Here is a 26,565-nt window from a genome sequence, read left to right as displayed (position 1 = left end):
AAAAAAAAAAAAAAAAAAAAAAGAGTCTGCGATTATATTTTAAAACTGGAAAAAATTGTTCCAGTTCAAAATTCACTTCAAAATTTACTTCAAAAAGAACATTTAGTGTTACCTCCAGAATTTGAATTTTCTTAGTCTGTTCAATAAAAGCAGTTTCCAAGAAACAGACTCACTCAAAATTGAAGGCTGCATATCTGTTAGAAACATATGAGCAGAATGGCCAAGGAAGAAAACGTTTAAGAACCATTTCTTTTTGGTATTTCAAATGATTTTTTGATGTCATATGAAATTACCCTGGGAGGTTTTTCAAACTACACACACTCTTATCTGACCCCTGAGAGATCTTAAGATATATCAGAATAGGGGCAGGGGGTGGACAGAGAAGAGGAAGTAGTCAATGTTGCTTGAAAAGCTCCCCTCCAACCCCAGTGAGAACCACTATCCTGCATACTTCTTCACTTTTTGACACCTTTTCATCTCAGCACTTCAGTAATTATGATTACCTTAGCTACCTCTCTCATAGGAGCCACTGTACTCAATCTAACTCTACAGGTTTCTCTGGTTCTCACTATGGTCCCTATAGAGATTTTCCCTATAATCCCAACAAGTCTAAGAATCACTTTTATCTATTCAACATATTCCCCAAGTCAGGTCCACTCCTTCCAACTACCAATAGCTACCAATGCTGCCACTCCTGAGTGGAAAGGACAAGTTAGTTATATTTTACTCTAAGCCACACTGGTGTATTTTAAGAGCTGCAAGGACTAGGGCAGTGGTTCTTAAATATCAGCAGGCAAAATCACCTGGAAGCATGTTGAAATAGAGATTACTGGCCTCTCCCCACAGGGGACTCTCGTTCAGTAAGTCTGAATTTGGGCCCAAAAAACAACACTTCTATCAAGTTCCCAGGAAATGTTAATGTTGCTGGTATGGAGAGAACACACTGGTGTAGAACAATCTATGGAGCCAAGAGATCGTTAGGAGAAATAGGTCAGAAAATCACTGACAGGTAGGAAATCCAGATGGTTACAAGTGGAACAACGTGTACAGGTTGCTCCCTCAGCACTAAGCCATGCTATCCTCCACCTGCTCATTCATTCATCTGATTAGCAGATATCTACTCAGCACCTACCACGTGCTGAGAAAAGGAACAAGAGGACTTTTGTCTTCCTAGAACTTACACTAATGAAAAAAACTGTGCATGAGGCCAGATGCGGTGGCTCACGCCTGTAATTCCAGCACTTTGGGAGGCAGAGGTGGGTGGATCACATGGTCAGGAGTTCGAGACCACCCTGACCAACATGGTGAAACCCTGTCTCTACTAAAAATACAAAAATCAGCCAAGTGTGGTGGTGCACACCTGTAATCTGAGCTACTCAGGAGGCTGAGTCAGGAGAATCGCTTGAATCCAGGAGGCAGAGGTTGCAGTAAGCTGAGATCACACCACTGCACTCCAGCCTGGGTGACAGAGCGAGACTCTGTCTCCAAAAAAAAAAAAAAGACACTTGTATAAATACATTAAATAAATAAAGCTGCGTTCATTAGAGGGGACAGAGCAGAGTCAGGGAGGTCATAATTGAGGAGGTGACACTTAAGCTGAGATCTGAAATAAAGAACTGGTGATGTAAAAACCAGCAGAGAACATCCAAGCAAAGGAAACAGCAAGGGGGAAAGGTCCTGAGGCAGAAAAATGCTTGGAAATCCTAGGAAATGTCTGAAGGTAAGTTTGGAGACAGAGTGAGGGAGGGAATGAGTGTTACGAGATGGAACCGAAGAGGTAGGCAAGGGCCAAATCATGCAAGATATTGAAGATCATGTTAAGAATTCTGACCTGTATCACCAAATGTATCCATTAACCTCCAGGACATGCTCCTGAGAGGTAAATAGTGAAAAAGACCTTAAGAAGCAGATTTGGCTCTGTAAGCCATCCCAGAGAGGAGGCAGTTGTCCTTCCTTGCCAGGAATGTGTGTGAATTATCTTCCAAATGCATATTCTCAGTTCCCATACCCTGAGTCTTTAATAAATCCTCATGTACATCTCTTAACCATGCAGGTGCAATTTTTTTTCTTAAGATTATGATGTTAGAGTAACTGTATAATGATCTCATGCTGTTCCCCCACCTGCCTTTTATTATTAGCAAGAATTTTATGGCCAATTCCTCTTTGTCTCCCAGTAAAGAGGGGAGTTTAATCTTATTAACCTCTGCCCTCTACTCACATGTAGGGCAGGATGCTCCCTCTTAATCTTTGCAAGAAAAATCTTAACTTGCTATCAACAGGCCTGGTATCAAACAGAAAGAGACAAAAAAAACATAGTCTTAGAGTTCAAGGAGTTTAAAATGTATGACATTATAATAAAATAAATGTAACTAATTTACTAAGCAAAATGTGCTGCTTTTAACATTAATATTACCTTAAAGCAGTCATCAATTTTCAACTTCTACCTAGTATTATGAATAAAGTATTATTAACCCTTCCAAAAAATTGAAAGCTTTGAAAAGTTTAAGCATGTAAGAAGAGGAGATATGATTTTATGAAGTTCATTTTGTGTGGAGAATCAAGTTGGTGGAGCCTAAAACTGGACTTTGGAAGACCATTTAGAAAGCTACTCCAGGTGAGAGATGGTGGTGGCCTGGATTATGGAAGTAGCCATACAGCTGCAGAGAGATGTGGGCAGATCTGAGAGATGCTGATGAGTTAGAATCATAGGACAGGTTGACCACCTGGTTGTAAACAATAAAGTGGAAGAACTTAAGGGAAAGGAAAGTATCAAAGAGGACTTCTAGCCCTTTGCTTTCTTAATACTCCTTCCTAATCTTCCCACCCAGTATCCATATGGCAGTCTGAGAAAGGAGGTCAACAAGGGAAAAGAGCGTGCTGAGCTGAGGAGTGCCCAAGGAAGCAGAGTGGTAGCAGCAAGGGAGGGTGGGGTAACAGGGAGGAGGCCTCCAGTGTGGAGTCAATGGGAATTGGCTACACTAAGGGGAACAAATGAACTGAATGAACAAATCAGTAAGTATACTGAGAATAATGAGAACCCAGTTTCTCTCTGAGAAGAGATTTACAAACACAGAAAGAGGGAAGACTAGACCAGGCATGGTGGCTCACGCCTGTAATCCTAGCACTTTGGGAGGCCAAGGTGGGCAGATCACGAGGTCAGGAGTTTGAGACCAGCCTGGCCAACATGGTGAAATGGCCTCTATACTAAAACTACAAAAAATTAGCTGGATGCGGTGACGTGCACTTGTAATTCCAGCTATTCAGGAAGCAGGGTCAGGAGAATCACTTGAACCCAGGAGGCTGAGGTTGCAGTGAGGCGAGATCGCGCAACTGTACTCTAGCCTGGGCAACAGAGAAAGACTCCGTTTTGAGAAAAAAAAAAAGAAAGAGGGAAGACTAGAAAGAATACTGAGGTATTAAAATTAAAATATAAATTCATGAGGTTTTTTCCAAATGTGTACATTGACAGACATTTTTAAAATATAAATGTGTATGCATGGGTACATATATTTTATCTAGCTTTGAATACTGAGAAACAACAATGACACTCCCCAGGGAATGAACACAAAGAGCACCCAGATCTTCATTTCGAAAAACAGGATTTCTTGGAGAAATGACTGATTCCAAGGCTGGCACAGGAAGAGCACAAAAGGAGCCCAGAATGGTACGTGGTATCAGGAGTTAAGGAAGTACTCAGTGATAGAAATAAGTCCAAGGACACAAAAGTCATCTTGAAAGGATCTCATTGGCCAAATCTGGGATGATTAGAGCACCCAAACAATAAGCAGTAGCAGTAATAGTATCACATTACAACCCATTGAATAAAATCTATATCCACGAGTCCATGCTGATATAAATACGTACATGCATGTTGAAGAAGGGAAAGTGCTTCCTCAAAATAGAATTCCAACTTATATATATGACTATCAAAATCATTTGCATAGCTAATGATCAATGCAAAAAAAAATGGTGTTTATATTTTTAAAGGGTTACTGAAAGCAAAACAAACCAAAAGAATATGCAACAGATACTGTTTATGACCTACAAAACCCAAAATATTTATTATCTGATCCTTTATAGAAAATATTTGCCAACCTCTGATGTAAAGAGAATGATGCAAAAGGATAATCATCACATAGCAACCACCACAGAGGTATCTGGTACAGTTAAGAGTCATCAATGGATGCTATGGAGGTTTAATGAGGAAACACAGACAGACCCAGGCTGGGCCTCACCCCACAAAATAAAAGCTGTGCACTCTAAAAATTGTAAATGACGTGAAAAACACAAAGACTGAAGAACTGTGTCAGACTGGAGGAGACTAAAGAGCTATGAAAACAAAATACAGCTGGGCGCAGTGGCTCACGCCTGTAATCCCAGCACTTTGGGAAGCTGAGGCGGGTGGATCACCTGAGGTCAGGAGTTCAAGACCAGCCTGGCCATCATGGTGAAGCCCCGTCTCTACTAATAATACAAAAATTAGCCTGGTGTGGTGGCAGGTGTCTGTAATCCCAGCTACTCGGGAGGCTGAGGCACAAGAATCGCTTGAACCCAGGAGGCAGAGGTTGCAGTGAGCCAAGATCACACCACTGCACTCCAGCCTGGGCAACAAGAGCAAAACTCTATCTCAAAAAAAAAGAAAGAAAAGAAAAGAAAATACAATCCATGCTACTGAACAGGATCTTGGCACAGAAAAGAAAAAGGAGACACTATTGGGACAACTGGCAAAATTTCAATGAAAAATTAATGATTCAGATAAATGCTAAGTGCAAGTGATAAGAAGCCCAAGATAAAAGAGTCAAACTTGATGCATCAGATGAAAAAAGGAAGGACTAGAAGGTATGAAACTTTGGTGGGAACAATTGAAAAAAACTTTGCCAAGAAAAGAAACCATGCTGAGTATAAAGATGAAAATCTTTATAATGTAATCTTTATAACGTAAGCCCAATTAAAACAAGACAGATTTTTCTAAAGGCTCAGGATTAAAATGAATGTCTTAAAATATTATTCAAAGGCGCCTCAAGAAAGTTCACTGGTATACTTTGTAACTCTTTCTGACTGTTTACCTGTAATTATTATTATTATTTTTTTTTTTTTTAGACAGAGTCTCGCTCTGTCACCCAGGCTGGAGTGCAGTCGCCAGATCTCAGCTCACTGCAAGCTCCACCTCCCGGGTTTATGCCATTCTTCTGCCTCAGCCTCCCCAGTAGCTGGGACTACAGGCGCCCGCCACCTCGCCTGGCTAGTTTTTTGTATTTTTTAGTAGAGACGAGGTTTCACTGTGTTAGCCAGGATGGTCTCGATCTCCTGACCTTGTGATCCGCCCGTCTCGGCCTCCCAAAGTGCTGGGATTATAGGCTTGAGCCACCATGCCCGGCCGCATACCTGAAATTATTAATACCATAATTAGTTACGGGTTTTTGTAATTTTGAAAACATGTGGCTCCTGAAACAGACGTGTGTATAATCAATGCTATATATCCTTTCTTAATGGTAATCAGGAGCAGGATTTATATCCATTGATCTTCAAGATTATACAGGTAACATAACTGAAAATTTTCCATAAATACCCACAGGATTTAGCAACATGAAAGTTACTAGTAACCTTAGCAAGATTAGCTTCAGTGGTATTTTTTGGACAGCACCAGACTGGGCTAAAAGGGTAACGTGGGCCAGAAAGGAGCAACGGTATGCAGCAATAGCTCTTTAAAGAGGTATGGCTAGGAATGGGGGAAATATGCAGCCAAGATTGTGTGTGTTGTGGGGGCGGTGGGGGTGGTAAATTAAAAAACACTGAAATGCTGACTAGAAGGATCTAGCAGAGAAGAAAAGATTTGAGATTCAGGAAAGGGCAAAAATAACCATTTGAGTGAGGTTCCCAAGAAGGGACCAGGAAGAAGATTTGGAGAAACATGAAGAGCTTTGTCTCTGACAAGAGAAGGAACAGCTTGTCAATGGTACCAGGAAGGACAGAATTGAGAGAGGACAGATGTGCAGGTAAATAAATCTACTTATATGGCAGAAGGCAGTTGGGATAGTTCCCATCAGATGCCTTCACTTTTCCCTGGGCAGCAAGGGCAAAGTCATGAGTGAGGATGTGTGATGAAAATGAAGGGTTGAGGGTATAAGGAAAGAAGACAAAGTAAGAAATTGCCACAGAGAGAAGTGCAAGAGTGAGCTGAACTAGATAAATACAACAAGGATGCCACACAGCATTTAAGAGCCCAGACGAGACTGCTAACTCAAAGGGGTATTTAAATAAATCATAGGAGAGAGGGTTATATTTGTTCAGTAGACTATTAAATTGATACAAGTGTGTTAACACATCTTTATACATAATTATCCTTTATACCAAGTTATTATAACCATGTGAGTAAAGTAGTAGGCAACCAATCAAAACACAAAAACAGCAAAATCACAGATGCTTGAACATTAAAATGAATTCATCTGAACCACATGATAAACTCATTTGACACAAAATCTGAATGGGGATGCTAACAGGGAAAAGTCAGGGAACACTAAAAATACAACAAACTAAACGCTGTACCCTATATACTGCCACAGTTTTCTACTATCGCCTCTAAATTGTTTTTGAGGCTGGGTGCAGTAGCTCATCCCTGTAATTCCAGCACTTTGTGAGGCCGGGACAGGCAGATCGCTTGAGGCCAGGATTTCAAGACCAGCCTGGGCAACATGACAAGACCCCATCTCTACAAAAATACAAAAAAATAAGCCAGGCCTGGTGGTGCATGCCTGTAGTCCCAGCTACTTGGGAGGCTGAGGCAGTAGAAATGCTTGAACCCAGGAGGTGAAGGTTGCAATGAGCCGAGATCACACCACTGCACGCCAGCCTGGACGACAGATGGACACTCTGTCTCAATTAAATAAAATAAATTTATTAATTCGTTTTTGAAACCATAATACCATAGTCCTAACAAGGTTTTACTGAAATTCTCTCACAGTCTCAAGGTTTTCCAGCTCCAAGTTTTTGAAATTCTCTTTTAGAAGAAAATCAAGTTATTTCTCTCAATATTACTCTGAGATTTCAGTTTCCTACCTATTCAATTAAATTTATTCTTATTCTAATATTTTCTTCAAACTTGCTGTTTAAAGATACCCAGATATATCCCCAAAGATGCTTCATCTTACCGATACTGCTGTTATCCTAAGAGAATCGGCAGTGGAGTGTCTGAATAGGTACCATAAAATGGGTCCGATTTCTCCTGTAATAAAGCCCTGGGCCTGAGCAGAAAAGGTGGTACAGACATTTTCAATAATTTTTGCTGCCATGTGATTCACAACACGCTCTTCCTAGAAAGGATACAGATCAAGGAGATTAAAATAATATTAATTAGTGTGAGAAATAAATACATGTTATTTCTTTATAACCATTGCAAATAATGTTATGATACCAAGACAGCATCATCTGCCTCTGGATGTGTTAGGCACCTTGGGAGGAATGATAACTCTTTCAGGTCATTATGAAACTATTACAAATAATCATTTGATTATTCACTAGCAAGCTATCATAACATAACCCTCCATATATTTAAATAAAACAAAGAACTATGAAACATATTTCACATGAAGGTTGCAATGAGCTGTGATCACACCACTACACACCACTGCTGAAACAATCTGGAAAATAAACAATATAACTATAACACAAAAGTTGAAAGATAATTTTAAAATCATATAGAGCAGGTAGAACAATCCTCAGAAGTCATCCAGTCCTAGGAATAACCTGTCCACCAATCAGCCAGCGTGGAAAGATTGCCTAAATAAGGGACATCAAGGAGAGTCTTAAGAAAGGTATTGCTTCAGTGATGTGACCAAATTAATCCTAGAGTAAAAGCCATTCTGGATGGTCCTAATGGTGCTAAAAAGCCGCAAAAAGATTCAGCTGTTTTCAGGTAATATAAATGAGTCCAAGGAAAAGTCCAGAAGTACTTACAGAAATTTTAAAAACTTCAGCACCCCACGATATAAAATTCACAGTGACTAACATCTAATTAAGCATTGCCAAGCATGCAAAGAAGCCAAAAAATATGATTCATAATTCAATCAGTAGAAATGACTGATAGACTTAATAGAAAGGTATTAAATGGCTACAATAAATGTAGTCCAAATACTCAAGAAGGAAGGGGAAAGCAAAAACATAAGGAGAGAAACAAAATATATAAAAATGACCCGAATCAAAAGTCTAGAGATAAATAATGCAATGTCTTATACTAAAAATACACTGAATGGGATTAACAGATTAGACACTACAGACTAAATGATTAGTGAACATGAATATATAGCTAGCTATTGGCAATAAAAATCTATCCAAAATAAACACAAAAGAAGTAAGACTTTAAAAAAAAAAAGAGCATCAGTGAACTGTGGAACATCTTCAAAAGACATCATAAATGTGTAGTTGGAAAATACTTGAAATATTGCTGAGAATTTTCAAATTCATGAAAACTGGTAATTCCAGGTCTCAGAAGCTCAGTGAGCCCTATGCAGAAGAAACAAAGAAAAATGACACCAAGGTACATCATAATCAGACTGCTTTAAAAAAAGGGAGGGAATAAAGAGAAAACCTTTTGGACAGGAGCAATGTCTTATGCCTGTAATCCCAGTGCTTTGGGAGGCCAAGATGGGAGAATCACTTGAGGCCAAGAGTTCAAGACCAGCATGGGCAACATAGCAAGACCTTTTCTCTACAAAAAGTTTTAAAAATTAGCCAGGCATGGTAGTACATGCCTATATTCCCAGTCACCTGGGAGGCTGAGGTGGGAGGATCACTTGAGCATGGGAGTTCGATGTTGCAGTAAGCTGTGATCACACCACCACACTCCGGCCTGAGCAACAAAGCAAGACCCTGTCTCAAAAGAAAAGAAAAGAAAAGAAAAGAAAAGAAAACTTTACAAGCAGCTAGAATAAAAAGGCATATTCCATAGAGAGGAACAATGATAAGGCTGACAGGGGATTCTCATCAGAAACAATACAAATCAAAAGACTTTAAAAAAAAAAAAAAAAAGAGCATCAGTGAACTGTGGAACATCTTCAAAAGACATCATAAATGTGTAGTTGGAAAAATGCTTGAAATATTGCTGAGAATTTTTCAAATTCATGAAAACTGGTAATTCCAGGTGTCAGAAGCTCAGTGAGCCCTATGCTCACTGCTAAAGCAATATATTTTAAGTACCAAAAGAAAAAAAAGGTAACTGTCAACCTACAAATTTAGGCACAAAAATAACTTCTTTCAAAAACAAAGGTAAAATGAATACTCTTCTGACATACAAAAGTTGAGAAAATTCATCACCAGCAGAACTGCACTACAAAAATATTAAAGGAAATTATTCAGGTAGAAAAAAAATGATGAGAAGAAAATTAAATCTATACAAAAGAACAAAGAATTAAAAAAGTAAATGTGCGAATAAATATAATAGATTGTTTTCCTTAATTTTTGAGCCTATTTTAAACCTAAGCTGCTGCTGTTGTTTTTCTTTTTGAAACAGTGTCTCACTCTGTCACCCAGACTGAAGTATAGTGGCAGGATCACAGCTCACTGCAGTCTCAATCTCCTGACTCAAGCAATCTTCCCACCTCAGCCTCCCAAGCATCTGGGACAATAGGCATGTGTCACCATGCCCAGCTAATTTTTTTTAACTTTTAATTGAGATGAGGTCTCACTCTGTTGCCCAGGCTGATCCTGAACTCCTGGTCTCAAGGAATCCTCCTGCCTTGGCCTCCCAGAGTGCTGAGATTACAAGCATGAGCTACTATGCCTAGTCAAACATAGTTGTTTAAAGCAGAAACAACAGAAATGTATTGTGAGCTTCATAACATATGTAGACATAAAATGTATGACCATAGTAGGAAGGCTAGAAGGAGAATACTAGATTATTCTGGGGTAAGGTTCTTAGGAATTTGCATATCATTATATATATCATATAAATAAGGTTCTGATACAAAGTTCCAATATACATCAGGTTCATATATAAGAATTTGTATATCAGTACTTGAAGGTCAACTGTGATAAATTTGAGTTATACACTGTTAAAAAAAAGATGTATAGGCCAGGCACAGTAGCTCACGCTTGTAATCCCAGCACTTTGAGAGGCCAAAGTGGGGGTGGATCACAAGGTCAGGAGTTCAAGATCAGCCTGTCCAATATGGTGAAACCCCATCTCTACTAAAAATACAAAAATTAGCTGGACATGGTGGTGCATGCCTGCAATCCCAGCTACTCAGGAGGCTGAGGCAAGAGAATTGCTTGAACCAGGACCCAGGAGGCAGAGGTTGCAGTGAGCTGAGATCGCACCACTGCACTCCAGCCTGGGTTACAGAGTGAGACTCCATCTCAAAAAAACAAGATTTATAATAATAAGCCCATAAAGGTGATAAAAAGGCAGGAAGTACATAGAAGAGTTAGACAACACTATCAACTGACTTTGACATTTATACAACACTCCACTCAACAAAGGTAGAAGACACATTCTTTTCAAGATCACGTGAAACATAACCAAGTTAGACTATGTTCAGGGTCATAAAAAATATCTTAGCAACTCCATACTCACAGATTAATTTGAGATGAATGACAAACCTAAATGTAAAAACTTAGATCCATAAAGCTTCTAGAAGAGGTCATAAAGAATATGTCGCAGTAGGTAAAGTTTTCTTAACCAGGACAAAAAGGAACTAAACCTGAGAAAAAGTATTAAATCAAGCTTCATAAAATTTTAAATTTCTGCTCATAATGATACCATTAAGCCTCATAGTATCTCAGGCCAGGAAAAAATATTTACATCCAGGCACACTGGCTCACGCCAGCAATTCCAGCACCTTGGGAGGCCATGGCAGGTGGATCGCTTGAGCTCATGAGTTCGAGACCAGCCTGGGATACATGGCAAAACCTCTTGTCTCTACCAAGCACGGTGGTGCAACGCCTGTAGTCCCAGCTACTTGGGAGGCTGAGGCAGGACAATGGCTTGAGCCCAGGAGGCAGAGGTTGCAGTGAGCCGAGATTGCGCCACTGCACTCCAGCCTGGGCAATACAGGCAGATCTTGTCTCAAAAAAAAAAAAATTACAACACACATACATTAAATATCTGAGCATTTTATATAAATGACACCGTAATTAAAATAAAAAATACATTACAGATTATATAATCCTATATTTGTTTAACAAGATAAATGCGTATGTAAAGGAAGGGCAAAGGAAGGTATATAACACTCTGTTAATGATCATTATAATAGGTATAGATTGCGGGGAGAAGGAGCCCACTAATTCAACTTTAGATATTTTTACATTGTTCGGTTTGTTACAATATGCCTGTATTGCTTTTTCAATCCAAATTTATGTATTTTCATATAAAACATTTAAAATGAGCAGAAGATATTGAGTAATGTCTAAGTTCAAGCCGTAGTTTTTGCATTTTGCTAGTTATATATCCTTGAGTATTTTTATCTCTTTGCCCTAGCTTCATCATCTACAAAATGAAGAAAACAAAACACAAGCAGTTTGAGAATTAAATGAGACAGCATACACGAAGACTCAATCTAGAGCACGAAAAGTAGTAAATTCTCAATAAATGTTAGCTTTTATTCCCATTATTATTAATGCCATATAGTACAAACTACCAGATTGCTAGGAAAGAAATCTTAAATATCCTTCAATTTCTCAAACTTCAACACATTTTTCATTTCTCAGAATGAGTATCTGACAGAACTCTTCCTTCCCATTCCCATTTCCTTCAATGCAGCCAGAATAAATTAACCTAACACTTCTAGCCTCTCTCTGTTCCTTTATTCACTCTACTTGGGGAAATAAAATGTGACATCCAATTGACAAATTTGAAGAGAAAAAACTGGATACTCCTAAGTGCTCAGCTCGACTCTTCTCCCTCCTCCCTTGGGGACAGGCCCACCCACGCAGAGTTGCCGTCACATATCTCCTAGTTGTAAGCCCTAACTGGACAGGTACCCCACTTGGGCACTGCTGCTGTGTCTGGAGAATGCTAAGCTTCCTTAATGTGGGGTTCAATATGAGGAAGCCTATTTGCCCACAGAGATAAGCTATATCCTCTATCCTAGTTCTCACTACATACAAATATTGATATTTTGCCCCATATGCCTTGCTCTTTGTCTTATTTCTCATGAAGTTCTAAAATCTTTTTCCTGAATGTAGGGACAAAATGAGCTATTTATAGAAGGCCTCTCAAATACATGTGCTTTACAACACAATTGTCAGTCAATTCCTAGGACTCATTCCTAGTACTAGAAAACCACAACTATTTTAGCAGCTGGGTTGGACAGGGGCCATGTGTCATCCCAGTGCTCTGTAAACTCAGTGAGGTTGTCAGGCCAATTCGACCTGCTCCTACCTGAAATAAGTGACCCTAGTCCATCTTCAATCCCCTGTGGGATACCATACAAGCAAATAAGACTAGTGGTACTTTCTGCTTAACTCACTCTTTGGGAAGGATAACTGAGCTAATGCCTATTGCTTAAATCAAAGACCTATTTCTTCACATCATTAAAATAAAAGCTAAGATTATTTTTTAAATAACTAGGCTTATTAATGAAGAGCTGTACTATGTTTTTAATGGTGTTAAATAGATTTAATATACTGTAGGTAGTCTTAACAAAAAAGTTTTCTGCCAATATAATTTTGGTCTACTTAGGCAGGCCCTTAGCCTTGCCTCTCATTTTTCTTGTTTACCTTGTTGGACAAATACCATCAGGGCAAACACCAGTTTAAGTGTTCTGGGTACCTCTCAGGGTTCTTGTCTACACAGTTGCTGGCTTAAGAACTTGGTGCTATGGACCAGGTGCGGTAGCTCACGCCTGTAAACCCAGTACTTTGGGAGGCTGAGGCAGGCAGATCACGAGGTCAGGAGTTTGAGACCAGCCTGACCAACATGGTGAAACCCCGTCTCTACAAAAAAATACAAAAATTAGCCAGGCGTGGTGGTGCTTGCCTATAATCTCAGCTACTCAGGATGCTGAGGCAGGAGAATCGCTTGAACATAGGAGGTGGAGGTTGCAGTGAGCCAAGATCACCCCACTGCACTCCAGCCTAAGCAACAGAGCAAGACTCTGTCTCCAAAAAAGAAAAAAAGAATTTGATGCTACTTTATAGATGTTTTTAAGGTTTATTTTTTTTTTATTTTATATCCAGTATTTTTAGTTGTTTTCAGAGGGATAGGGTTGTCCAGGTATCTTGCCCACTATACTGTGAGAAATGAAAATCCTATATTCTTGGTTCAATGAATCACTAAAACAATAAAATAAGTCAAAAAAAAAAAAATTTCAGGTACTTTGAAGCCCTTAGAGGAAAGATCAATCCACAAATGTGAAACAACCAATGTCAGTATTTCAGATGTTAATTTTGGTGCTCTTTATTGGAAAAGTAGGGCATGTAGACTCAGATTATATTTGTGTGTGGTGCTATGTTTACTTCTATTTTTGATTTTAAAGGTAAATATAGATACTCAGTTTCCGCATATCACTGAGTCAAAGAGTGTCTTCTCTTGCCTGCTCTGCAGTGTCACCTCTGTCATATCAATTGACATGTCTCTTTCTAGGTTCTATTTGGTTCTGTTGGCCTACTTATCTCTGTGCCACACTATCTAAATTAATAGTCTTACTTTTAATATATATTTTCAATATATGCAATGTTTTGCCTTACCAATATAATCTTTTTTCAATAATGTATTCTGGCCCTTTTTCATTTGCATGTAATTTCTAAAATCAACTTTAGTTTATCTATTGGGATGTTGACTGAGAATACATCTATAAATTTGAGGAAGATTAATTGATATCAGTATACAATAGAAAACACAGTCAATGAAAATCTTAACAGTAAGAGACAGACACATTTAATTTTGAAAACACTGGAATAAGATGACAGCTGACTGACCGAAGTTCCTTTGAATTCTTGATCACATTCAGCTAATGTGTTTATTACTTAAGTTAGTTCTCCACTATAGGTCCAATTCTTTATAGTTAACATTTATGAAACTATATTTAAATATCATATGCTGGCCAGGTATAGGAAAGACACTGCCCTGTCTTCATTTATTGGGAAAGAGAAATGGCTTTTTATCCCTAGTTCTGTACTCCAGGTTTTTATTGTTTTGTAACTTCATTTGCTTTATTTCTTACTTGTGTCATTATTAAATCATTTAAGGCTATGAACTTTCCTTTTAATCTAGTGTTAGCAATAGCCCATTAGTTTTGACATGCAGTGTTTCCATTATTGTTACTATATAGACAGTCCCAAGTCTCGTTTTAAAATTTTCCTTCATCTAAGGTTGTTTATGAGATGGTTTAAAACTTTCCAGGTGGGTGGGATTTTATTGCCTTTACTCCCCTTTGTTGAAATAAAGTTGTATTACCTAATAGTCAAGAATGTGGTCTGTTCTATTTCTCCCTTTCTTTAATGTTGTGGCAATGGCCAGGAGTGGTGGCTCACACCTGTAATCTCAGCACTTTGGGAGGCCAATGCAGGAGGATCGCTTGAGCTCAGGAGTTCAAGACAAGCCTGGGCAACTTAAGGAGACCCAACCTCTATTTTTAAAAATTTAAGACAAAAATAAAGTTGTGGTTATATGTAAGATAAACAGATATAAAATTGACCTAAAATTTTAACTCAATAGTGTATAGTTTTGTGGCATCAGTCCATTCAAACTGTTGAGCTAAGTTCTCATTTTTACATCTATTGAAATGCTAATTGGCTTATTTCCTTTTTTCCCCCCTCACATTCAAAAGTTAGTAATGTACCTTACTGGGCATGGGCCATTATTTTATTTTATTTTATTTATTTATTTGAGACAGGGTTTGCTGTTGCCCAGGCTGGAGGGCAATAGTGTGCATAGCTCACCGCAGCCTCATACTCCTGGGCTCAACCAATCCTTCTGCCTCAACCTACAGAGCAGCTGGGACTACAGGCATGCACCACTACATTGGGCTAATTTTAATTTTTTTTTTGTAGCAATGGAGTCTCACTATGTTGCCCGGGCTGGTCCCGAACTTTTGGCCTCAAGTGATCCTCCCACCTAGTCCTCCCATAGTGCTGGGATTATAGGTATAAGCCACCGCACCTGGGCTTTATTTATTTTTAAATTTTATTTTTAGAGATGGAGTCTCACCCTGTTACCCAGGCCGGAATGCAGTAGTACACTCATAGCTCACTACAGCCTCAAACTCCTGGGCTGAAATGATTCTACTAAGTAGGTAGGACTATAGGTGCACACCCAGCTAATATTTTTAATTTTTTAGAGATGGGGTTTCATTCAAAGATCACTTCAGCCCAGCGATCCTCCTGCCTTAGCTTCTGAAATCGCTGGGATTACAGGTGTGATTGAGCCATGGCGCCTGGCCAGACATGGGCTATTGATTCTGGTTATTACTCTTTTCCTTTTCCATCTAATCCTTGTATTGGAAAGAAAACAGTATGGAAATTTTATTTCTTCGTTTTATTGACATGTAGATCTCTGCATAGAAGGCAATTTTAGTTTTAAATTATAAATATTTTATCCATTATTCACAGAAAACTAGATTTGCCATGGGATATTCATAAATGTTGCATGAATGGTTTTCTAGTCAAATAAGTTGGAACACATTGGGTTAAACAAACTTGGACAGTTTTATTTCTGGCAACTTTTAGAGTTCTAAATTATGATTCTACGCAAGAGAATACTGTATGCAGCATTTTCAAAGCTACCTCATCCTGTGTCATTTTGCAGTTACGCTTTGGGAGAGGAAGCTATAATCTTATACTGAGACTGTAATGAATGTATTAAAGTAATTTTCAGTAGCTTTCTATTTTACAGTTACCCGAGAAATTACTACAGCCTTTTCCAAACAGGCCAACCTGCTTTGTGAACATGATTTCCATAGTTTTAACAATGGGGAGGCCAGGCACGGTGGCTCATACCTGTAATTCCTTCCAGCACTTTGGGAAGCCAGGGCAGGAGGATCACTTAAGCCAGTAGTTCAATCCAAGCCTGGGCAACATGGCAAAACCCCATCTCTACAGAAAAATACAAACATTAGCCAGGCATGGTGGCACACACCTGTAGTCTCAGCTACTCAGAGGCTGAGGTGGGAAAATTACTTTAGCCCAGGAGGTCGAGGCTGCAATGAAAGGTGATCACACCACTGCACTCCAGCCTGGGTGACAGTGCAAGACCCTGTCTCAAAAACAAACAAAACAAAACGCAAACCAAGGGTGAGACAGATGTTAGATCTTTTTGTCCTCGTTACAGATGTAAGTGCTCAGATGGAAAGAGGGAAGTATTTAGAGTGAAAAACTTTTAGTGAAACACACACAAAAATAGGAAGATCAGGTATAACTGTTCAAAAAAAAAGAGTACAGCAGTATAGAAGAAGAGGCATCCATGATAATATGGAATAATGATTTCAGAGCTGGTGCTGGGACTTCAGAGATCTTAAGCTGGGAATTAAAAGATGGGAATTTCAGTCTCGGATGTGCCACTCCTCAGAGGTTTCATATTGACTAAACCTTGGGGGTTCCACTTGGTGGTGTTTGCTATTTAAAAAAAAAAAAAAATATGCCAATGATCTTCCATGTGTTTCTGAGTTGAGCCCCATCCCTGAGTCTGAAGACTTACCCTTCCATTGCTTTGCCCTTCAAGTTTGTGCCCATTAGCAAAAAGAACTTTTCTCCTTGGGATCACTGCTGTGTTGATCTCAGAAATATTTGGCATTGAATTTAAATACTATATCTTTCATATGTGTGTACAATAGTGAGGCTGAGAGTGTTGTCTTTTTTTATAAGGTGTTCATTTTTGGGGGACAGGTAGCAGTCTACTCTACAATCTACACAGAAGCTGAAAATCGCCTCTAGAGAATTTCCACATGTCTAGAGAAGATTAATTTATACATTTGTATCTAATCAACATTTTTTAGCTTACATAATAGTCTGTATAATTATGAGTACTGAACTGACACCTGGCATATGCTGTATTTAAAAATGTGAGGTTCAATGAGAACACATGGACACAGGAAGGGGAGCAATGCATACTGGGGCCTGTCAGGGCAGACGGGGGAGGAGCATTAGGAAAAATAGCTAATGCATGCTGGGTTTAATACTTAGGTGATGGGTTGATAGGTGTACCAAACCACCAAGGCACACATTTACCTATGTAACAATCCTGCACATGTACCCTAGAACTTAAAACAAAATTTTAAAATAAAATAAAATTTGAAACTCAGAACATAAACTTGGTTTTATTATTCATATTTTCTTAATTCAGAAATTATTTTCTGAACTATAGTTTATTAGATAATTTTGATGTAAAATTTTTTAAGAGGAAATTTAATGTTTACTTTTAATTAGGGCTCTTTGTTCTTCTTTTGAGAAAGCCAGTGACAAATAATTTATATATTTAATTAAAAGAGACTGGACTTGAATTTTTTAAAAGTATTAGAAATGTTAGCCATTATATACGTTATCTTTGAAATGTTTTAGACACTAATTACCTAAACAAGGAGCAAATAAGTTAAATCTCTTGGATTTTAATAAGAGCTAAAATGTACAGTTACATGTTCTGGTTTTTTAAATTGTTACGGTCTAAATTTATTCTTCCTAATGAAGAAATGTATGTGCCATCAATATCAGGTTCTTTGTGGGTACTCACAATTCCCCTTGCTTTTTATGCAGTGAAGGTGGGCAACATGTGTGTGGAACAGAAATGATGTCATTTTCTTTCTTTAGAATATCACTATGAATCTGATAATTCAAAGATTTCTAACTTTCTGAATGCCATTAGTTGGATTCACAATGGCTTACCAGGTACAGAGTTGCCCAGTGTGTCTTGGAGTGAACTATTGAGAGTGGTATGAGGGAAGCGATTCTCAGCCAGCGCTGAGCAGTGTAGACCACTGCCAAAGAGGTGATGGGGTAAGAAGCACACACAATGTGGCATTTTCACTGCAGAGGGAGGTTTGTGCTGCCTCTCCTCCTGCGGCAGGTCTACTCGCAGGGGAGGCTCCAAAGTTTGTCTTTGCTGGGTTTGGCATGTGAGAACTGATGAAATATCTGTATGTAGTATCTTTCAAGGATTTATAATGGTTGGATTTCTGTGTAAATTTTCATATCCCTTTGACTGCTTTACCCCATACAAGCTTTGTACGCTTAACAAAATCTATAACTTTTCTGTCACTTTCTCATTTAGTATCTGCCTTTCTGGCTTTTTACTTTATCTTTTTATTATTGTGTTTAGTTTAATGAGATTATGGTTAGAGAGAAAGATACATGAATATTCCACTTCTTTGGAATTTGTTGAGATTTTCCTTATGGCTCAGTACATATATACTTGGAGGGGCAGTGAATTTTGTCACTTTGGAGAGAGATGTTTTTTCTATACATTAGGTCAAGCTTGTTAATTTTCTAGACAGATGTAGATCTTCTCTATCTATGCTGATTGTTTTTTGTCTGTTCTATCAGATACTGAGATATGTGTTTAAATTGCCCTCTTAGGGTTGCAATTTTGTCATATTTTGCTTTCATGTATTCTGACTGCTAGTTATCAGATACATTAAAATTTTAGATTGCCTTTCCCTTGGTTTATTATAATTTTCATCATTATATTGTGACCTTAAAAAATCTCCCATATTGCTTTTTACCCAAAGCCTATTTTATCTGATAATAATATAGCTAACCACACTTCTTTGGGTTAGGTACATATGACATGTGTATCTTTTTTCATTCTCTTTCAGTCTTTCTATAAATTTATGTTTTAGATGTCTTTTCATAGTGTTTATTTTCTAATTCTGGTTTTTTTTGTTTTTTTTTTTTGAGATGGAGTCTTGTTCTGTTGCCCAGGCTGGAGTGTAGTGGTGTGATCTCGACTCACTACAACCTCTGCCTCCCAGGTTCAAGTGATTCTCCTGCCTCAGTCTCCTGAGTAGCTGGGATTACAGCCATGCACCACCATGCCCAGCTAATATTTGTATTTTTAGCAGAGACAGGGTTTCACCATGTTGGTCAGGCTGGTCTTGAACTCCTGACCTCGTGACCCGCCAGCCTCGGCCTCCCAAAGTGCTGGGATTACAGGCGTGAGCCACCACGCCTGCTCTAATTCTGTTTTATAGTCATCTTCTCTTAACTATTTAGTCCATTTACATTTATTGTGACTGTTGGTATAGTTTCATTTATAACTTTCATCATGTTTTGTGCTATTTGTTCCATCTGTTTCGCATTTATGTCTTCTTTTTTGTTTCTTTTTTTCCTAATTCTTTTCATATTCGTGGTTATTCTATTGTTCTTGAAATATATATTTTATGTGAATACATTTGTGAGCTGACAATACTTTATTAACAATTAAATACACTATTTCACTTTTTTTACTACAGTTGTTGCTGCTAAGAAATTAGCTGTCAGAGCAACTGTGGCTTCTTGAAGGAAATATTCTGTAAATCAAGTGAAGACCTGCTTATAATTTTAGCTTCTTGTGGGCTTTCCCTCCTGCAACCTGCACTCCCAGCTGCAAATACATCCTTAATGCCCTCCTCAGATCAGTGAGATAGCAGGGAGATGGGGGAGTTATTGTTCACATCTTTTATACTCAGTTGTAGGCACTGGGGGCACCTACCTGAAACTGGGTCTGGATAGGGGATTCTTCACTTGACTATTCTTATTTTTAAAAACCAAACTGGACCTACACATAGCACCACGCACCAAAGATAATTACAAATAGATTAAAGCTCTAAATGGGAAAAGAAAAAATAAGACTTTCAGAATAAAATGTAATAGACTCTCTTAATGATGTTGGAGGAGGGAAGCATTTCGTAAGATACAAAAAGCACAAATCATAAAGGAATAGATAAACTGAGCTACACAGAGCATGGTGGCATGCATGACTATAATTCCAGCTACCTGGGAGGCTGAGACAGGAGGACTGCTTGAGCCCAGGAGTTCAAGACCAGCCTGGGCAACGTAGAAAGACTGTATGTGTATACACACATACACACACACACACACACATACAGAGTCTTATATATATATATATATTATATATAAAGTGGCTACATTAAAATTAAGAACTTCTGCCTATCAATAGATACTGTAAAGAATATGAATAAATGCACATGCACGTGGATACACATATACTCACACACATATTACAGCAAAGCAAATAGGACAAAATGTTTACTGTTTCATCTAGGTGATGGAAACAAAGGTGATTATTACAGCTTCCTTTCCTTTTCTAATGTTTGAAACATTTTATAATAATAGGTTGTAGAGGGTACAGAGTTCCTACAAAGCAATAGGAAAAAGACAAGTTTAAGACTTGACAAGCACTTTTCAAAACAGGAAGCCCAAAAAACGAGGTAAATAGAAAAGGATGGTCATCCTCATTAGTAATCAGGGAAATACATGTTAAAACTACTATAAGAAACGATGGCTGGGCACAGTGGCTGGTGTCTGTAATCCCAACTCTCTGAGAGGCCAAGGGAGGTGGATCCCTAGAGCCCATGAGTTAGAGACCAGCCTGGGTGACATGGTGAAACTCTTGTCTCTACAAATACAAAAATTAGCCGGGCATAGTAGTATGCATGTGTAGTCCCAGCTACTCGGGAGGCTGAGGCAGGAGGATTACTTGATCCCAGAGGCGGAGACTGCAGGGAGCCAGGATGACAGAGTGAGATCCTGTCTCAAAAAAATAAAAATAAACCACTTAATGCCCACCAGATTGACAAAAATTTAAAGTTCGCCTATGTCAAATGTTTGGGAAGATACGGGTTAATGAGTACTTCCATACTCTGCCGGTGGGGTACAAATTGATACACACACATGCATGCACACACATACACACACAGAGCCCAGAAATAAGTAGACCAACAGAACCAAATAGAGCCCAGAAAGAGACATGTCAATTGACGTGACAGAGGTGACACTGCAGGGCAGGGGAGAGAAGACAGAGTTTCACTCAGTGATGTGGGGAAACTGTGTGTGTGTGTGTGTGTGTGTGTGTGTACTCACGCACGTGCACTGAGGCATATTTCAACAACACCCTACACAGTGGTCCAAATGAGCTATAGTTTACGCAATCAGCATGTAAACTAACCTAGCTTTAAAAGCAAAAGAATTAAGTCTCAAAAGAATATGGCGCCATTCAATTTATATAGAGTTCAGCATTAAGAACCGATCAATTTACTGTTTAGCTAAATACTATTTCATGGTGCATATATGCCACATTTTCCGTATCCATTCATTCACTGATGGACACTTAGGTTGATTCCATATCTTAGCTAAGAGATTAATAACCAGAATATGTGGATAAAGAAAATGTAGTACATATACATCATAAAAAACTATGCAGCCATTAAAAAAATTATAAAATCATGTTCTTTGCAACAACATGGATGTTGGAACCATTATCCTAAACAGATTAAAGCAGATACAGAAAACCAAATACCATGTGTTCTCACTTATAAGTGAGAACTAACATTGGGTATACGTGGACAGAAAGAAGAAAACGACAGACACTGGAGATTTCTAGAAGGGAGAGGGTGGACAGAGAATAAGGGCTGAAAAACTACCTACTGGATACTAGGCTCACTACCTGGGTGACAGGATCGGTCATAACCCCAAACCGCAGCATTACGCAATATACCCATATAGCAAACCTGCACATGTACCCCCTAAATCTAAAATAACAGTTGAAATTTAAAAAAAAAAACAGAATATATAAAGACTTCAACTCAATAGCAAAAAAAAAAACAAACAAACAACCAACCCAATTTGAAAATGGACAAATGATCTGAAAAGACATTTCTCAAAAGAAGACATAAAAATTGCTAGCAGGTATATAACCAAAGGCTCAACAACACTAATCATCAGGGAAATGCAAATCAAAACCACAATAAGATACCATCTCACTCCAATTAAAATGGCGATCATCAAAAAGACAACAGATGCTGGCAAGGATGTGAAGAAAGGACAACTCTTCTACACTGTTGGTCAGAATGCAAATTAGTACAGCCATTATAGAAAACAGTATGGAGTTTCCTCAAAAAAAAAAAAACTAAAAATAGAGCTACCATATGATCCAGCAGTCCCACTGCTGGGTATACATGCTAAAGAAAGAAAACCAGTATATCAAAGAGACAACTGCACTCTTGTACTCCCATGCTTATCACAGCACTATTCACAATAATGACTTTTACACTGTCAACAGGATCCCTAGAAGTCTTCTCTTTCCCTTGAGTTCCTATATTTTGTTCTTTTGCATTCATGTGTTTGACATATTCCACTTTATGTTTTTATTTTCGCTCCCACAATAGGTGAGGTCTGTGTGTGAACAGGAATTTTTTCATCTGTGTGCCTCTAAGTGCACCTACCTTGAAGCTTTCAATGCTAAACCCAAACATGTCTTTTGATGATAGCTGAGAATGACTTAATTTTCATATCATTGACAAAGTACAATTGTTAATATACATCATATCCCATAACAACAAATGACTAGGTATTCAAACCTACAGACTGGGAAGAGTTCAAACTTTTCTTCTGGATCACTAGGAGAAAACCTCGGGGAGTTTTTCTACACTTAGAACATGATTCTGATTCTGTTACCATATAAAGTAGGAAGCAATGAACTCAAAAGAAAAATGTTTATCCTGATAAATCTTTTTCATTCCTGAAGGAATGTTTTCACCCTATGGCTTTGCCTTGGGTGAAACAATGTCAAATGACTTAATGCAAACAGAAAATGCCAGTCTTTTAGGTTGGTTACTAAATCCTTTACATAGTTACACGTGGGAGCTACATATAGATGAGTTGGTTGGTTGGCCAGCTGGCTGGCTTTCAGCCATTAACAATTGCTTAAGAAATGATGTGAATAAACTGAAAAATCATATCACATAACAAATACTACTTAATATTAAAATAAATGGATAATAGAAGCTTCCCTGTTTCTAAACCTCAAAATGGCGATCTGACAAGATAATCACAGGTTGTCTCAGGCTCACAGAAAATTCTCTGCACACACCTACCTTACTAAACTGGTGTATCAATAACTTTAAGGGGGGAGGGGGGAGGGTCATTAAGAATATGCTATTGAATGCTAGTTACATTGTTTATATAAGCTATCATTCCTTTAAAAAGCAAGACATTTAAACAAGTGAATGAGAAAGCTAGATCATTTTTACACTTGCTCCACTGTAGGTCACTTGCTCATGGTGGGTTGTCGGGATTATTTAAATTCAGGAGCAATACTTAGTTGACAAGCTCCTGCACTGCTGCAGGCTACAATCCTCATACAGTGCCTGAAGGGTTATTACAATTGCCAGCATCTACAGAGGACAACAAAGGAGCCTTACCCCTTCCCGAAGGCACCTCATTAGCACTGTGTATGCAGCCAAGGGAACAGCCCAGCACTCTCTAGGGTTCTTTTTTTTTCCTTCCTAAAATGAAGTGGGAAAAAAAAGGCAGTGAAGCTAACAGCACAAAAGATATTAACCCATTCAAGCAAATGGCACAGCTCCAAGTATACAAACTATCTAAAACCTAATAATCTATTTAAAGTATTACATACTACCTGATGATAATGACTAGGTCAAGAATCTTTTACTACATTGTATATACAAGGTATTTATTCTATTTCTCACTGCATTATCTATGATGTGGGTAAGATCCCCTCAATAGAAGCTAGATTTAAAAACTTGAGAAATGACAATATGATCCAATATGATCTGACAGATAAATCAATCTAATGATAATTATAGATGATAATACAGATACAACTATCTTAAAAGTATTACATTATCTGGAATGATTTGAAAGCATAGAAAACACAAGTTTGAGTAATATCTTAGGATAATTCACAAGCACAAGTAAAAGGTAGTATGTTACCCAGTAAGACAAGGAGCTAATGAGCAAATGAGCAGGTAAACTGATTTTAATGACATGAGCAACAATTCTCTCCCAGAAGATTAACCAAATTAGTGTAATAACCTCAAGCACACTCCTGCAGCCTATCAAATACAATCAGAAAATAAATCAGGTACCACACAGTAAGATGAAAAAAACCAATTTTTAAAGCAGAAAAAAATAGGTTCTACTTATAGAACATACTCAAGAGTGTCCAAATGACAGAACTAGTACATTCTTAATTTACTTCAGCTACTATGAAAAACAGTTTGGAGATAGCTCAAAGAACTAAAACGAGAACTGCCATTTGAACCAGCAATCCCATTACTGGTTATATACCCAAAGGAAAATACATCATTCCACCAAAAACACACGCACACTCATATGTTCATCGTAGCACTATTCACAAGAGCAAAAACATGGAATCAACTTAGGTGCCCATCAACAGTGAACTGGATAAAGAAAATGTAGTATATATCCACCATGAAATACTTCTGCAGCAACATGGATACAGCTGGAGGCCATTATCTTAAGCTAATTGAAGCAAGAACAGAAAATCAAATACCACGTGTTCTCACTTGTGAGAACTAAACATGGTGTACACATAGAAGATAGGAACAAAAGACACTAGGGACTACTATAAGTGGGGAGGGTGGGATAGGAGTAAGGGTTGAAAAACTGCATATTGACTACCATGTTCACTACCTGGGAGGCAGGATCAGTCATACCCCAAACCTCAGCATCATGCAATCTATTCATGTAACAAACCTACACATGTACCCCCTGAATCTAAAATAAAGTTGAAATTTTAAAAAAGAAATTAGTACATTACTAATCCAAAAGTATTTTAAACCCATGAGAAGACTCATGACCCATTAAAACCATACCCTTACTTGATTATAGAATTCCACATATGGTTATACCCTGGACATTATGATCAGGAGCTGCTCCAACTAAAAAATCACGAATTCACACTAAATTTAACTTGCAAACACAACTTTCTTTCCTTCCCTTATTTAAAATGCCCCACAACCCTTAACATCAGTGGACTCTATGCCCTCTCCCCTGGCCCCTCTTCTTTCCCTCAACAGATCACCTACTTCGCTCCCAGCCACTTAGAATCCCTGGCCCATCATTTAATCACTCCTGCCCCAAACCTGAACTATTGGTCTCTCTAGTTGTCCCTTTACTCTTGTTTGGGAAACCTCAACCTCTGAGAAAGCTAGCTGCTTGTTTTCTCTAAGTCTGCTCTCAGGCAACTGGACCCTTAGAGAAGGTGGCACCACAGAGCACAGAGTCCATTACTTACTTGGGATCAGCATCCTCAGGGGACCTTCAACATCAATCTCCAGCCATACTATTTCGCTTATCACCACCCTCCCTGAAAAGGCTATTTTAAACCTATGACCCTCCCACCACTCCACCTACTTTCCTCCGACACACATAAAGAGAACAGAAGTTCTGAGAAAGGAAAGACAAACTTTCCTCCACATAAAGCCATCTGCTACTTCTGCCCAATGGTTATAACAGGACAGGTTCCTCCATTCGTCTCCCTCCACTTGGGCTCAGGATCCCATTCCCATCCTGCCTTCCTCAGGGTCATTAGCTAATGGACTATCCCTTATTGCTCCTAAATTTTCAACATCTTATCCCCTCTGGATCTTTCCTGTTTCCACCTGAATACGGTCACTCATTTTGAAAACAAGACCTTCCTCATCCCTTGGCCCCTTTTCACAACTATCCTCACTTTACACTGACTTTCTCAGTTTCCTCACCTTCCACTAACGCCTCAACCCACTCCAATATGACTTCTATCTCCCATTCCAGGGAAAATAAATAAATATATAAAAAGCTCTTGTTGAGTTACCAGTGACGTTCATGTCATTAAATCCAACAGATCCCTCTTAGGCCTTTAAATTGGGTCTTAAACTACATTCAGTCCTGACTTTCCCTTTCCTGAAATACCCACTTCTCTCTCCTAGTTTTGCTCCTATGTTGCTTACTCTCATCCAGGCTCTCAGAATCCTGTCTTCAGTCTCCACTACTCTCCACATTTAAACCAGAATTATCTTTTTGGCATGCAAATCAGCTGACATAATTACTCTTCTTAAAACTCTTTAATGAGTTCCCCTTGCTCTTCGGATCAAGACCAAGACATCGGACTGGCGAGGAGCCCTTCATGATCATGTCCCTGCCAGTCTCTCCAACCCTGCCTCCTTCCTCACTTTTCTCCTGTCCCACTGGCCTTGGTGCAGTTCATGCATGAAAAAAGCACCTACTGTGCACCAGAAACTCCTCTTAATAATGGCCATAAACCATAAAGAGGCAAATACATTTTCTTCCTTAATATTAAGTGCTCAGGGGAAGACTGAGTTTTTTTGTTTCATTTTGTTTTTGTTATTTTCTGGTTTTTTGTTTGTTTCATTTTGTTTTTTGATATGAAGTTTCGCTCTTGTTGCCCAGGCTGGAGTGCAGTGGCATGATCTCAGCTCATCGCAACCTCTGCCTCCTAGGTTCAAGTGATTCTCCTGCCTCAACCTCCCAAGTAGCTGGAATTACAAGCCTGAGCCACCATGCCCAGCTAATTTTTTGTAGTTTTAGTAGAGACAGGGTTTCGCCATGTTGGCTAGGCTGGTCTCAAACTCCTGACCTCATGTGATCTACCCACCTCAG

General features: G+C 38.6%; 1 protein-coding gene across 2 annotated transcripts in view; it reads right to left on the bottom strand.

Moving 5' to 3' along the window:
• LOC108532351 (serine/threonine-protein kinase ULK4-like) overlaps positions 1–26,565 on the bottom strand; it is a 113,972-nt gene that overhangs the window by 3,717 nt on the left and 83,690 nt on the right. Inside the window, exons 11-12 of one of the 2 annotated variants that reach the window (XM_017876391.1) lie at positions 23,343–23,426; positions 7,149–7,310 (exon numbers count right to left, since the gene is read on the bottom strand). In XM_017876391.1, the coding sequence (XP_017731880.1) occupies positions 7,149–7,310; positions 23,343–23,426 (246 nt within the window). The remainder of the gene's footprint in view (positions 1–7,148; positions 7,311–23,342; positions 23,427–26,565) is intronic. The other variant, XM_017876392.1, reaches the window with a different exon arrangement.

The sequence above is a fragment of the Rhinopithecus bieti genome, unplaced genomic scaffold (genome assembly GCF_001698545.2).
Source record: "Rhinopithecus bieti isolate Rb0 unplaced genomic scaffold, ASM169854v2 scaffold_9581, whole genome shotgun sequence".
NCBI lineage: Eukaryota > Metazoa > Chordata > Mammalia > Primates > Cercopithecidae > Rhinopithecus > Rhinopithecus bieti.
The sequence above is the reverse complement of the archived record's forward strand: the minus strand, read 5'-3'. Positions and strand labels throughout refer to the sequence as shown.